Raw genomic sequence first — 16,388 nt, forward strand, 5'->3', positions numbered from 1 at the left:
GTCCCATTCTCCATATTCTAGGGACCTGCCACCAACTGAGTTAGAAACTTGGCAGCAGATAGCAGTTCTTCACCTATACAACATCATCCGTAGGATGGGAATCATGATAGCAACCTTGGAGAGGGGACGAGAAGGGGAGACGAGATCATACACATCAAGCGTATGATGCGCAGCAAGTACTGGATCCTCAATGATTCATCTTTAACTCACCTAGAGAGGCCCTGAGGATGATCTAACCCAACTGTTTCACACCACAAAGAGGCACCATGAGAAGATAAAAGGAAACCACAGCTGATGAACACTCAGGAAGTCCATGAGCAAAATGGAGAGTAGAACCCATATCTCTGGGAGCCTAATCCAAGCCCCCTTCCTTAAATCTGTAGCAACCTTTACATTCCAGCTTTCCTTAGTTCCCCCTAGTACTGTCCTCTGTTGGCCAATCATATGTTAGGTTCACATTCTCTCAGCTCACAAGCAACTTGGGCCATTTACGAAGCAGAGACTTGGAGTGAGGTGTCAGCTGTGAGGCTATACTGGTGTGGTTGTTTTGTGTCTCATCAAAGCAATGAGGTCCATCTAATAGGCCATCTCCTTTCTCTCCTCTGCCTTCATTACAGAAGAGCTTCTGACAAGGAGAATGACTGGGTGTATTTGAGCTGTTGCTAGGTATCAAAGGCAGAGTGTGGTGTGTGGCAGTCAGCCATGGAAAGGTGCTACTAATGAGCATTAAGATCAACATGTCCTCCTCCAACCAGGGTTCTTAACTGGAATCCCAAGCATGTGCAAATTCCTTTGGACAGAAAGGCCAAGCCTCCAGCTCTCACCGTATTCTCAAGGTTACCTGTGACCCTGAAAGAGTTAAAGACCAATAAAACTATGGCTCTAGTTGGCAAAGACCCAGATGGTTTCACAGACGTTGGCATAAGACCAGCTGGGATTCACATCTAGTTTCTGCAACTCATTAAGCAGCAACTTTGGTCAAGCCCCTGAATCCCTAATCCCGTTTCCTCATCTGTAAAATAGTTGTAAAAATGTGATCTACTTCACAGAGCTGTGCTGAAAATCCCACAAGTTCTTACAGGCAAAGCATGTAGCAGAGTGCCTGGCAGAGCATACAGCTCAATGAATGGGCCTATTAGGATAACTGAGGCACTGTGATGGTGAGACTACAACCGTACCTACTCTGCTATTGTCTAGCCAGGAACACTCCCATCTCACAGCTGCCACCGTCCTCCAAGCAGAACCCCCGTTTTAGTTGGATTTTTATGTCTGTGCAACTGTGCTAACAGAATCTCCCCAAAAGTTAACCCACATCCAGGACTTGCTACACTTTGCATTTCAGTACTGGTGCCCATCTCTCTTTTTACTTCTTTCCATATTCCAGCCAAAAATGGAACATCCAAAGCAAGGATGTAACAAGATCTGATCACTGCAGCCACCCTCTGCAGGGACTCTGGCCTTTTGAACATTTACTCAGTTAACCTCCTTATCTCCCTGTTAAAAGGTCAAGGAAAATCAAACAAGGTCCCTTGCCTAAGTCAGCTGCCCCTCATTCAGCAGAGATTTATGCAACCCAACCAAATACTCGAAGGACCAAGGGATTCTCCCCTTTAACCTCCTAGAGATACTGGCACCAAGGACAGGGTGGTGTCCATCCAGGCAGCACAGGGCAGTGGGAAGTAAAGGTATTTCAGGCAATGCATTGATGGATGAAGCAGAAACCTTTCATGTATGTTGTGTCCCACCCTATTTGCAAGCAAAAGCCAGATGAGAACTTGGCATTTGGGTGCACAAGATGACAATTAAATAGCCTAATAAACTTCCAGGACCCAGGGAATTTATTAGGCCCTCAGAGGCTGTGGATCACAATAGGAAAGATTTATGGGGAAGAATTATACACCAATCCTTTGTTCCCATAGAAAAGACACCCCCAAACTCTCTTCCAACTAGGTCCCTAGAGCATGGAGAAAACAGCAGGTTAAGTTTGCAAGGAGTGCATAAATGGAAGGAAAAGTCTTATCTTCCTTCTACAGGTATAGAAAGTTGACAACATTTCTGAGACCAATGGTCTAGATACAGAGGTATCTGAATTAAAATTTAACAATTTTCCCCAGATCACAGGCTTGGCAAGTGGCAGAGCCAAGATCCAATCTCCAATTTGTGTGATGCCAAAGTCTATGCTATCTCCACTACACTATCTTGCCTGTTTGTGATCATTCCAGAAAGAGAAGAGCATAGCAAATGAAAAGGCTAGATTTTCCTTAAAACATGAACTTAGGGTAATGCTTATATAAAAATCAAATATTCATTTGCTCATCAATCAGCAAAAACTCTTTGGAGTTCTAAAAGAGAAAGAAGAATTACATCCCAGGCACACAAATTGAGTGCAGATTTTATTTTATGTTCTTTTCCTTTTTGGTGAAATCACAAAATCATGTCTGGGAGAATGCTCATGAGGTTTTACTACTAAACTTAAATATTATAATGTGTACTAGCAAATTAGTAGGTAGCTAACTGCAGCTATGTTCTATAAGAGTGATGGAAACAAGAACCAAGACCAAGAACACAATTAAATGGTGACTCTAGTCCCATCTCCTCCATGAAGAAAAGTATCCTGCAAATCTATGGGGCTGGTCAGGTGTGAGTGGAGATGTTTAAAGGTGGGAAAAGTCACTGGGGCAAAGCAATAACTAAACCTCCTACGTAAGCTTTGATTCTTTCAACTGAGACACTGCTGCGATGTCAGTCCATACAGTGAGTAACCCAGTGAGCATGAGCACACATTCAAGATAAGGATATAAGGTAGGTGTTACCATTCCCCTTTTATAGAGACAATGACACTCAGGTACTAAAAAGATAATTCACTTGCCTGAGGTGACAAACCTAGTAAAAATTGAAGCCAGGAATCAAATTCAGCTAGCCTGACATCGAGAGTTTGTGTTTTAGCCCTGACTTTACCTCGATGCTTACTGTAAAGGCTATTATCCAAACATATTATTGGGGGTCAGATGACCTAAGCTTTACTTCATCTGTCACTTTATAGATGTGTGAACTTGAACAAGTCTCTGCACTTCTCTGAGCCACAATTTACTTAACAAAATATTAAAGTAAAGATAAAGTCTATTATAAAATCAGTAATAAAGTCTATTATACATGGTTGTTATGAATCAAATGAAATAATATTCATTAATCTGAGTCTTACGCAAATGCTACTTAAAATTACATGTTTCATGATTTGTGTAATAAAGACATAATGGAAATGAAAAAGACTGGCAGGGACCAGATGACAGTGGTGTTAAGGCATGCCTAAGGGCATTTCTTTAATCACCACTTTCTGAATTATCAGTATGGTTGTTTCACTTTCATGATATAAAATGTATGAAACAGATGTTGGCTATTGTTATAATTACTATTATCACCATTCACTAGAATCGATAATAGTTTCCTAAGTTCACAGTTTCTTAAAAAAAAAAAAAAAAAAAAACTGGAAGCTTAGATTTTCTGTTCCACACCATTTGCAGTGTTTCCTAAAGATGTCTTGGAAAAGGTCAAATTTAGCCCAAGCCTATTCCCTGGCTTTTGCTTGCCAATGTTTAAGTCTCACACAGGATATTCAAGATACTTACATTCATGTTGTTCATAGGGCGGGTAGCTCAGTCGGACAGAGATCAGGATCAAGAAGATAAATAGAGGCCAGGCCACTTCCAGCAACAGCTGACACTGAATAGGAAATAAGACAGAGCACACTATGAATGCAAAAGTTAAAGTGGCTGCCTAATGCTACTAGGCTTTGGAAAACCCAAAGAAAAAATTTTTAAGTGACAATGGAAATGCACACATATTTGATGACCTGTGTGCACCCAGGACTGGAGAAAGCTGGGGGCAGTACAAAGTCCTTCACCATTCAGCTGCTGGTGAGTTGTATCTGCTGAGTTGGAACTCCCTGTTAGAGTTCCCCAGATACTCAGTATATTTATGGCCCTTATCAGCACGTGCCAGCAATCTATAGTCATACTTCTCCCCCACTGTCACTTTCTTCTTACTAAGCCTGCTTAAGAAATGTTTGTTTGTTTTTTTTTTAATTTTTTTTTTAATAGAGGCATGTTTTTATTTATTTATTTATTTATTCGTTTGTTTGTTTTGTTTATACACGCACTGGGTACAGTCAGAAGCACGGGAGGGTGAGAGAATTCACCAGAGCCAGAGCGGGGAGCAGAGCAGGCAGAAGGACCGAAGTACACTGCTGAAGGGAGCAGCGGGCGGCAGGAGAGGTCTGCGCGCCATGTGGGACCCTCCTCCGGTGGCCGGGGAGCAGCCGGGGATCGAACCGGCGCTGCAGAGGCTGCGGGCAGCTTCGCAACCCAGCGCTCAACCGCTGCGCCACAGGGGAGGCCCTGCTTAAGAAATGTTAACTGAATAAGAGAATGGTCTGGAGTTGGTAAAATAATAAAGAAATATAAATATAAATCAGTTGAATCCTTTGGTAAAGCGATTTGCCCATACTTTCAAATGACATGTTTATCCCCTTTGACCAAATACTATTCCATGTAATTCATCCTATGGAACTAAATGTAAAATCTTAAAAAGCTATATACATGAAGTTATTCACTCAAACACTGTAATTGCAAAATATTGGAAACAACTTAATTGCATGGCAATAGAAAAAAATGATTAAATTAAGGTACATCTACTCAACATTATGCAATGCAATCCAGACACTATTAATCATGTAATATTAAATGAAAAAAAGCAGAAAACAAAAGTGTATGCATTCCAAACTTACATCTAAGTTACTTACAAATATAAGAGACGGAATAAAACTTTTAAAAATAGCATGACTATGAATGAATTCAGAATACAGAAATGAACTCAGGAAAAAAAAAAGCAAAATTAAATGAAACATATAAGGGAAGATAAATAATCAATAAGCATGGAGCTCTGAAGATACCATTTGCATTTTTAGGATAAAGATTAGCTACCATTTCCGTAGAGTCTAATATGTAGTAGGTACACTATGTATGGATTATTTCATTTAATCAGAACAACCCTGTGATGGAACAACCTTACTACTTCCAGCCTTTATCAACAAAGCTAAACTCAAGGAAGGGTAAATCACACAGCTAGACTGAGGCAGGATTGAGATTAATAGCCAGTTCTGTCCAGCTCTGGAGGCCACATGAAATTCTACGTGACCCAGGTAGAATATGGCCCCAACTAGGCAGCATGGCCTAAACATCACTGTGTTTCAAAGAGATAAATAAACTCATGGCCTGTAGATTTATAATAGCTTTAGATTTACAATAGTTACAGTCAATATTGAGCACCTACTGTGTGCCAGAGATTTTACTGATCTCACTTGTAACATAAATTTCACAATAACTCTGGAAGGTAAGTCATATTACTACCATGTAAGGAATGAAGAAGCTAAGCTTCAGACAGTGATGACCTAGACCCTGGGTAAAAGCACTAAAATCCCTCTGTGCTCTTACACCCATCTTGTTGCCACTCACAGAGATAAATATGGGACAATGACCTTTTAAAATGACCACTTAAAAAGAGCCTAACATTCACTATTCCCTCTGGGCACTGATCTGAACCAAAGAAATCCTAGACATCTCTGCAGCCCCCACATCTGATAACAAAGGACACCCAAAAAATCATACAAATCACTTTCAGCAACTGAAGTAAGTGGATGTAAGCAGATCAGGGAAAGAAATAAGAAAAAGACTGACAATAATGATTAACACTTAAATAGGGTTTACTATAGATCTGTATTCTAAGTGTTTTACATATACTCATTTTTCTTCAAATAAACCCATTAGTATTATTATAATTCCCATTTTAAATATGAGGAAATTGAAAGTCAGAGTTAATAAACTGCACAAGAATAAAGGTTAGTTAATGGAAGAGCCAGAATTCAAAGCCTGTCCAACGTGTGGATCTTGGCTCTTTGCCACGATATACCCCAACCTCCTTATATCCTCTTCCCAACAACCCCAAGTATCTAAATTCTTGATCCATTCAAAGCCCTTGCAAAAGCTGAGACACTAACATTTACAAAACAATGAAGAGACTGCCTTCAAGGTTCCTATCACCCAAACCAGAGAACTCCATGAGAGACAAAATTTAATGTATACCCTTTTATTCTGGGCCTCTAAAATTATTTCTGGCACTGAAAATAGGATTCACCTTCTAAATTTAGGAGGGTATTCTAGGTATCATTGCCTAATAGCCTCCCTCCAGAACTCTAATTTGACTTCTACCAGGAATGTCATCTGCTGTCATCACCAAAATCAGATTTCTCCCCCACCTGTAAGGTAGCATTTTTCCTTCACACAGACCCTTATAAACAACTAGGAAATAAGACTGATGCTTTATAGCTATAAAACCCTATCAAAAAGCCTTTAATCTTACATTGCTACCTGCCCACCCACCTTCACACCTCCCCAGCCCATGAGGTAGGGCAGATGGACTGGAATACTGGTTTCGAAAGTGCTTTCACCAGGGTCAGAAATTGAGCAGCTTTCTTTTAATGTTGGCTATTAAAATAATCATTCAGATATTTAAGTGAATTGCTATGCTGAGCTGCCCTGGGGAGCACCAAAGCATTGCTTTACATTTTCCAGCTCATTATTCCTTAGCTCTAACGTGGAAATAATCTGGGCAAACACTGCCAGAGCAGAGCTTCTTAACAGCAAACTATGGACATTTTAGGCCATATAATTGCTGTGTGGGGCCCTCCTATGAACTGTGGGATGTTTACTGCATCCCTGGCCTCTACCCACTAGATACGAGCAACAATAACCATCCCCATCCAGGACCCAACCAACCAAAAAATGTCTCCATGCATACGTAAGCATCTCCAGAGCATTAAAATAGGGACAGGATACTTTTTGGCGCTTGATAAGGTAAATTCAGTGGGGAGAAGAAATAGATAAAAACATCAAAGAATATTCTGAGAGGCAAAAAGGGAAGTGTGGGACAATGAGCTTCCCCAAACCTCAAAATGTTCAAAGTAACAGCACACTCTGGGCTAAATCAACATCAAAATAAAAACATTATTCAAATGACCAAATGGATAAGCCCAAAGTCATCCCTGAAGTAACCCCTGATACAGATCAGATTTTGATAAATGTCCCAGTAATAACTAAAGGAATCACTGTTTAATAAAAGCTTCTGAATAACAGAATATGAATGGTGAAGAAAAATTAATTTTAAACCTATATACCTCACTCAGGTTTGGAAAAGTTAAAGTGAAATCTTAAAGAGCAAATCAAACAAATGCTAGAGGGAAAAACCATTTTCTAAACCAGGTCTGCCCTCCCAGAACAGTAAGGACTAAAGCTTTGTGTTGGCTTTTGTTATGAGTTTGATCTTGGGGAGGACATCTGCTCATACACTCCGAAGGTCACTTTGACCCAGTAAGCCTAACCCTAAGGAAATAATACAAATATATACAGCTATCTGCATAAAATCTTTATAGTTTGTAGTTACAGTTATTGTTACATAGCTATATAACTATGTATGTAAGTAATTACATAGTTATACCAGAAAACACTGAAAACAACCTAAATGTTGCAAATAGAGTATGAGCTTACGAAATCAAAACCATGCTGATGAGTTACAATAAAGGTATAGGGAAAAATCAATGGCATCATCCCATAGTAGGTCTGGGGACAAAAGATCCAGCCCTTCCTTTTGAAATCCTTTCCTCACTTTCTGAAACACACATTGTAATGCATACCTCTCAGAACTGCTGTGAAAATTAAAAAGATAATGGGTATAAAGGGATTTTTAAAACTTCAAAATAAAGCCTATATATTATGAATCATTATTATAAATAGGAATATTATTTGGAGATATATGAACATACATACCAAATAATGTAAAATGAAAGAAAATAGTGCATAAAAGGGTATATATGCATGTGATGATTATGGTTTCTTCCATGGGCTGTCACCATTCAACTCAGATTTCTCTGACTAATGCCACTTGAACTTCAGGACTCTCAGATTAAATGTCATGACCTTCCACTCTAAATTAAGTGCCTATCCACTGCCTGGTAGTATCTAAAATGATGCTATCATTTGTTTATTTTTTTCTTCCTAACACTTATCACAGCCTGTAATTGTATTTTTATTTGTGTGATAATGTGTTTCTTATCTGACTCCCCCACTAAACTGTAAGTTCAATGAGGACAGGATCGTATCTGTCTGATTCACCCCTGTGGACCCAACAAGCTGTCCCACATATAGATAATAAATATTATCCAAATGAGACAATAAATGCTATTTTTTCAAACTTTCTTCATTTATGGAGGGGGAAATTACAATTTGAAAGAAATGCTTCCCTAAGCCATTTGAAGTATAGAATGACCAAGCTGGAATTAGAATTGAACTAGGATGAGATAATGATCAGATGTATCACGTGAAACTGTAAGTGGGGAAGGGATGCAGAGTGTCACTCTACCCTGTAAAATTCACTAATAGTTCTTAAATAAGGAGTTCCATTTTTATTTATTTGATAGCTTATTGTCAATAAATAATGCCCAAATGCTGACACTTAATTTAAGTGAAAATTAGAATTATCTATTTCCCAGTTACAGGGCTACTCAGATATAATGAGAAAATTAATTCCAAAAGCCAAAAAAAAAAGGCCATATGATCATACTCTGTCCCCTCTGTTCCATGGGTCCTTGGCCTCTACTCAGCCTAAAACTAGATGAGGAACCTAAGAACTCTGAAGCCCCTCGTCCTTCCTGTCCTAAGCCCTGTTTATGCTGAATGACTACCACCCACACAAGTTAACTGCTCCTTTGAACCCAAACTGAGCTTTGCACCCAACTTTTGCAACTCAGTTTCAATGCATTCTTTGCCCAGTAGGAAAAGCGGAAACCTGTTCCTGTTCCTAAACCTCATCAATGGTCCCATGAGTCTGCACAATGGGGTCCCCAGAATTTATCAGCCAAGAAGGATACAGAGCAAAAGGGCAACCACCTGCCTTCCGACAGAGTGGACCTGGGGTATATGGTTCAGCTCCCAGCTTTTACATATTTTTCTCTTTTTTTCCCGGCAGCAGTACATGATGTTCTTAGAGAAAGGGAGCCTCTTTGAGCTCTTCAAATTAATGGCCCATTTAATACTTTCACCACACATTCAGCAAATAGTTATTAAGCATATCCATGGTGTCAAGCTCAGGGGACACATGGATAGACTCCAGGACATCAGAAGAAGGGAAGCATGCAATCAATTTCCATACATTTTGGGCAAGCACTAACCTGCAGCTACTAACCCTTTCCTGACTAATGGGCAGGGTTGATTCTGATTATGCTAACATCATGGCACCAGAACCCTTAACAGATTCCATTAAACAACATAACCTAGAAATTCAAGCCAGATAGAATCAAGGACATTAAACTTTAAGTGCAGCTAAAGCAAAGCCTGCTGTAAAAGTCCTGTGCCAGGAAGCTGGTTCTGGTGCTACTTCCATAACTGAGCCACTCTGGACCCCTCTTCCCTCTCCCAAACCCCAGTTGCACCAACTGTACAGGGGACAGGCCAGAACTTTCCAGCTCTTACAATCCAAACATCTGCAAGCAGAATAAACCACATTTCTTTGGCCTCTAGCTCAGCCTAAAACTAAATGAGGAAACTTTCTTTCTGGTTGAGCAAGTACATGTCTTTTAGAAATCAGGAAGGGGACAATAAGGAAAAGCTAGCAGGTATGATGTATCATCTAGATAAGCTCTTCTCTCAAGATGTTCAGTCCCTATCTTCTCCTTCAACAAGAAGTCTGCCAAAGGCTACAAATTGCCTTTGACTAATCCTGCCTATCTCTTGAATTGCAACTTTTTTTTAAAAAACCATAAGCAACATTGAGCAAGAACAAGCTCAATACTAGTGGAGACTAGCCCAGTCTGGGTGTCCCAACCCCACCTCTTGTTCCAGGACCCTATGCTCCAGATTCCTTGGCTGACCTTAGGGAAATCCCTTCCCTGCTTTTTGCCTCAATGTTCTCATCTGTAAAATGAATGGTTAGGCTGGATTACCCTTGAGAGCTCTTTTCTTTTGTCAGAAGGATAGAATTCTCTGTACTACTCAATAGCTAAAGGGCACATCATAGCAGAGAACTGCCCATGGTGTGAGCTGTTACCAGCAGAAGAGGCAAGGACCTGGACCACACTGTAGGAAAAAAATGAACACACAGGGCTTGGGAATGCCAGGATTTGAGAAAAGACATGGGAGGAAGGGGGAGAGGCACGGAAGAATTCAAAAACACTAAGATTTGGAGACTCAAGATAGAAAGATATACACAAAGATATACTGAAAAGCAACTTCACATAGTGGTTTAGAACCCCAACTCTAGAGTCAGATTATCTGAATTTCAACCCCACATGTGCTTCTGACTAGCAATGCAGGAGCTAAGACATATACCTCAACCTGTCTCTGTGCTTCAAGTTCCCTAGTTATAATTCAAAAAAATACTTGTACTTCAGTACTTCATGAGGTGGGTCTTAATAGCATTTCAGTGCACAGCACATGGAAACTCATTCTAAGTGTTTGCTTTTATTATATTATATAATATTATGTATTGTGGTTTACTACTACTATTATTAAAATAGATAGGATTCTATTTTAGTAACTCTAGTTCCTATTCTCTTACTAGCGACCTTGGGATTCAGGTCCCTACTTGTATCTAAACAATCAGTTTTTCTCATATTAGAATAGAGATAGATGATTGATAGACAGACATAAATTTTTGAATACAAGTTCTTATATAGAGAATCTTAGAATATTATATTCTTATGTGAACATATCTATTCTTATGAATATATATATATATATTCTTGTGTTCTTGAAAGATTACATGTCAGTTCCTTGCGAGAATTTTAAACACTTGTGTTTTCATTTCAATGGTCATCTAAACAAATTTAAATAAACATATCTGGATTTTCTGAATGCCTACTTCATAATTAGTTCTGGAACATGAGTTCAAAACCCAAGTTTATATATTTGTGTTTGTGGTTGTGTTGGCAGCAATAAAATTGTAGCAGACTAATGAGAAAGGAACAGATGTAGATGCAATGTATGAATGATGAGATGAAGGTCACTGGAAAAATGGTTGTAGAATTGAATTGTTAACACAAGTAATATAAGACTGTTTCAGCTCAAAGGATCAGCATTATAGCCTTCACTACCATATTCACTTTACTACTTATAATTTAGTTTTAGGTAAGCAAAGTCAGCTGTCTTACTACATTAATAGTATGAATTTGAATTGTATTGATTTTGCAATTCTGTTTGCATTTCATTTGTAATTATGTGGTGATCACATGATTATTACACAATAGCCTTTAAATACAAGCAGTTTTATAGTTTTCACATATGTACATATTTAAGTAACATTAAAATAAAAAAGTTTATAAATACAAGGAAGGACACCTTAACATTTTTATTCTTTTACAAGAAGGGCCAAGTATTACTGTAGTTTGAGAAACACTGACTTGAATTCTCCCCAGTGTCCCTTATCACTCTAAGAAGGATGATCATTTTGGTTACAGATGTGTTAAACTTTATTAAGACAGTCAAGTTAGGAAACAGGACAGTGCAGGAAACATAGTTAGAACTCCAGAGAGTTGCCCAGGAGATGGGATAAGATATCTATATTCAGGTAAAAAAGCAAAGGTAACATTTGAGCTTTAAGGAGTCTACCATGTTTTATCGATCTCACCTTCCTCTCTGGAAAAACATCACTCATAGACACATTAAATATGATCTTCTCAGGATTACTCAAAGAATTATTGCCTCATCTGAAAGCCAATGGCGTAAATGCTCCACAGAAATGCAACAAATTTCAGTTATATTCCTCCAGGCTTGTGGTCTCTATTGACACTGAGGGGTCCAGACATATCCAAGAGCTAGACCACTGACTTATGTCATTTCCCCTCCCAGACATAAAAGAGGCTCATTAGGTGCTTCTGGAGAAGGCAGGTGACCCCCAGGTCTGCAGCAAAAGTTAAGAGTAGTAGGGCTAGGGACAGTTCTGTGCCAGATGCCAGAGGTTAGGACACTCCTGAGAACAAGCACAGACCAAAGCTAACACTTCTGCCTGGTTGCAAATCTCCCCTCTATGTGGCCATACATATCAGAACCACATAGTCCTGTGTCTACCAGGGTCAGATTTGTCCAATCACTTTGAGGAAACCAAGACTTCCTTTCCTCCCTCCTCCAATCCCAATTCAAAACCATGAGAGAAAGCCAAGAGAAACCCAAGCTTACTGTTTGTCGTCTTCTGAAAGTGAGGTTCTTCCATAGCAACAACCTCAACTGAGGCCAACAAGCCATGTTACCTCAGCTGGTATGCACAGCAACCGGCGTGTGGCTCAGCCGTGGAGGCAAGAGCTGGAGCTCACAGCACAGACGCTGTGGCTGGTCATTAACTGAAAGATAAAGCAGAAGAGCACTGTCAGTTAGAGCTACAAAGTCATACCCAGTGAGGGCTGTTGCTCCAGCCCCCTCACCTGAAACCTCAACACCCAAGTCTGCGTCACGATTGATCCTCTTGGGTCCTAAGTCCCCAACTTCCAGCCATGGAGTTTTTCAGTAAACAGGGATCCTGGAGATTGACTGGAGGCAGGCTGGGAGTTATTCCTTAGAGTCCTAATCATTTTAGCTCCATTGGTAAGAACATCTGGGAATCAAAAATGCACTTATGCAAACAGACTTAAGTGAGCTATCTTAGGTGGTCAAAACACTGTGGTTGCAAATGGCATACTGGAATCCAGAGACCTGCCTGGTCTAAGAATGTCAGCAGCATTTATAAATTTTGCCTCGGAACCTGGATTGACTTATGCTGTTTTCTGAAATTCACCTCAGACTACATTTTCATCTGACCAACAAGTTGAGTCCTTTCAATGATAAATGGCACCATCAATCGTTTCCAAGTCTGAAAAAACACAGCATGTTTTAACTGACTGTGAGTAAACACCAAGGAAATGCCACCGACACCTGGCTCCCAGGTGATGAGGACAACTGCAGTGCTGTGTATCTGTGGAAAGAAAACAATATCCTGAGGGGAAACAAGTCAGCCAAGGCAGGTAGAGAACACACCTGTCAAACTGACAAGTTCCCAATGTCCAGACATATGCCCAGTGCTGATCTTGTTGCCTGCACCTGCACAAGGCGCTGGCTAGTCCTTGTCACTGTTTTATCATGCCGGAAGAAAGGACATTCTTATCAACAAGGGATTCAACATTCTATGTGTCCCAACCGCCCACTCAACAACCTCATTTTATGTAACACTGGAAAATTCTAAAGAGTTGTTGGGGAAGGGGCAGAAAATGAAAAGTAGGAGAAGAGCAGATGCCAGGTTGAAGCAAGGCTCTACTGCCACTACACAGTCATGAAACCCCAGCAGAAATCAGAAACCGGCTTTACTTCTAAAATGGGTCAGTAAATCACTGTGGCATCTAGTACAGCATGAGATACAAACAAACAAACAAACAAACAAAAAGGAGCTTAGAAAGCAGTGGCCACTTGTGGATACACAACCAAGCACTCAACTAAAAACCTAGGTGTCCAAATCAGATCTCAATGCACAGGTCAACCTCTAGGAGGATTTTGTCCTTTTGTCCCCCACCCTATAGGATTTGATTTAAAACTTCTAGAGATTAAAAAAAAGAAAAGAAAAAACTTCTAGAGAAAAAAATAAAACAGAGTGAAGGGAGTTTGAGGTGTCTAAAAAGAAGGAATGACCCCAATAGTATGTGTTTGAATTCATTCATCAACAATCTAACACATCAGAAATTCCTCTGAAATATTCAAGGCTTAGGACCTATTTCTTTTCTTTATCATTGCTCAACAAACTTCTAGAAGGGGGCAGAAGTTTGGCATGTTTCTCATGCCAAAAAGGAAAGTTAAAGCAGCACTGAATTAGCTTGCAGTTTGTTGTTTAAAGATGTCCACTGCCCTCAAGCACTGAGAGCCAGATGCCACTGTGAGACGTTTGTAATCCCAAATTGTTTTGTAAGTGGCATAGGATAGGGTTTGCATTCTACAAATGCTGAAATAAATAATTAGCTAGATTTTTTTTTTCATGCAAAAGTTGCTCTCTAGAAATCACTTAGTTGATTTAGAAGTCACATGAATCTTCTCAGATCCCCAAGGTAACAATCAGGAGCATGGAACACAACTTTGTAATTAAACAGGGGAAATTAACCTAATAGGAAGAACCCAGACATGAATTAGCCCATTTCCCAACGATATGTCGTTGGCCGAGCTTTATGCTCTCTGAGCATGGATTTCTCATTATAAAATGCCTACTTTACATGATACTTTAAATATTAAATGAGATAATGTAAATAAATATATTTATAGCCACACAGTACATGGCACATTGTAAGTGCCAAAGAAATGAGTTCTTTTCTCCTTACTTTCTATTCTATCAGTACCTTCTAGTATTCAATGGCTATATCCTGTCCAAACAGTTTTTCTATTCCATTATTTACAGCAAATCCATAATGATTTCCAGAAAGAAAGGAGGGGAAATATAGGAAGGATCAAATCTTAATAGGCTAGTGTTATTAAGAGCCAACTAGAGAGACCCCAGAGCCAACTAGATCAGAGGATCCCAAAAACCTGAGTGGATAATGTCAGAGAAAAAAGAAGACAAACCTCAATAAAATGGTCCAGAGAAGAGAAAGGCCAGGAGTAGTTTTTTTGTTGGTTTTTTTGTTTGTTTGTTTGTTTTTGGAGAGTATTTTCCTTGCTATAAAGTTTTTAGGTCTCCAAACATAGGTTCTGACCCCAGGAGCCTTCCAGGAGATAAGCAGAGAAGGTCAGCAAGTAGCTCAGAGCAACAGTATAAGGTTCTTTCTGCTCTGGCTTATGCTAGATGCAGGCAGGCTTCCTGTCCCAATTTCCCCACCCACCTTGGCTTGGCTCTGGCCCCCTGAATAATTCCCTCCTCTCACTTCAGAGCAGAATAATCAATGATGGGAGCAATTTTGTCCAAAGTGGAGAGTTTGGCAATGCCCAAACCCCTCTGCTCAGGTAACTGAAGCCAAAGGGACATTTCTACATCAGTTTTCCAAGGAAGTGAACAAACAAACCAAAACCAAAAAGAAGGCAGTACTATGTACTAGATTTCCCAATGTTTCAAAGCTAGTAGCACACCCACTCTGCCCTTATACACATTTCCAGTTACTGGCTGGAAAGGTCCCACTACCCAATCATCTCCAGTGAATTGGTCACTCTCATTCCAATCCTGGTTGAACACAAAGCCACTTCGCCAGTCTCCCTGCCTCTAGTCTTGCCCCTCTGCCATCCATTTATCACAAAACAAGTAGAGTTACTGGACTAAGGCAAAAACCAAATAAGACACTTCTCCACATAACACCTTTTGTCAGTTCCCCACTGCCCTTCGGATAAAGTCTAAGCCTCACCAGGCCTCACCCTGATGTCTCTACCTCCTAAATGAAGTCCTGGAGAATGCCTTGCAGGCATTGAATGGACCTCCCTCTCTACTACTATTGGGGTTTCCTAGTGTATACCCTGTGCTGAAAAACTTTCTAGGAGTTCTGACAACCTTAGTTTTCCCCTCACATTCCTTTCTTGATCCCCTCCCAGCACTCACAGCTGGGTTAGGAGTCCCTCGTAGGTGTTCCCACAGCAGCCTCAGTTTTTCCCAGCAGGTTTCTCCCACATTCTAAGTCCAGGCAGGGCCATTTCCATTTGCTTTGTTGCTCTTTTCCCTGGTATGCAAAATGGTACCTGGTATATAGTAAGCACTCAGGGAATGTCTGCTCAAATTAATTAACTAAGAGATGGACATGAAAATTGGGGTTTCACAGTTTAAGGGTGGTAGCATTCCTGCAGCTGTGGTAACTGATTTCTCAAGCTTGATTAATGGATTCAGACAAATTGTCCCCAGAGGGAGCTCTATGTTCAGCGGGCTTCCACAACACACTTGTGAAGGCCACAGAGGACTGCCGCGCTTTCCAGGTGACTTCTGGGGCACCAGGGAAATTGTAATTGATTCTTAATTGGCTTCCTATAAACACCAACAGAATTATGAAATCTGTTTAAGTCCCAGGTCTGATGAGACCCATCCGTCACCCAGATGGATCACTCTTTACCAAAATTTAACATTTTCACACCCAACCTTCTCTTGTATAGTGTGAACCTAGAAGTGACTGTTGAAACCTTTAACCATTTTCCTTGGAAATTTTCACCTTCAATTCCAATGATATTTTAAAATTCTTAATATCTTCAGAGTATAAAAGACTGCTAAAACATCACCTCAAATAAGCAAAGGTGTTCAACATCATTAGTTGCAGAGAAATGCAAACTGAAACCAAAAATGAGATACCACTAAACCCCTACAAAAGC

General features: G+C 40.0%; 1 protein-coding gene across 2 annotated transcripts in view; it reads right to left on the minus strand.

The window, feature by feature from the left end:
* Window positions 1–16,388, minus strand: part of ABCA1 (ATP binding cassette subfamily A member 1) — a 117,059-nt gene that overhangs the window by 84,011 nt on the left and 16,660 nt on the right. For both annotated transcript variants that reach the window (XM_054689633.1, XM_037495374.2), the window contains exons 2-3: window positions 12,279–12,439; window positions 3,627–3,720 (exon numbers count right to left, since the gene is read on the minus strand). In XM_054689633.1, coding sequence (XP_054545608.1) covers window positions 3,627–3,720; window positions 12,279–12,344 — 160 coding nt within the window. In that variant the 5' untranslated portion in view covers window positions 12,345–12,439. The remainder of the gene's footprint in view (window positions 1–3,626; window positions 3,721–12,278; window positions 12,440–16,388) is intronic.

The sequence above is a fragment of the Talpa occidentalis genome, unplaced genomic scaffold, assembly GCF_014898055.3.
Source record: "Talpa occidentalis isolate TD23 unplaced genomic scaffold, MPIMG_talOcc4v2.1 talOcc4.7, whole genome shotgun sequence".
NCBI lineage: Eukaryota > Metazoa > Chordata > Mammalia > Eulipotyphla > Talpidae > Talpa > Talpa occidentalis.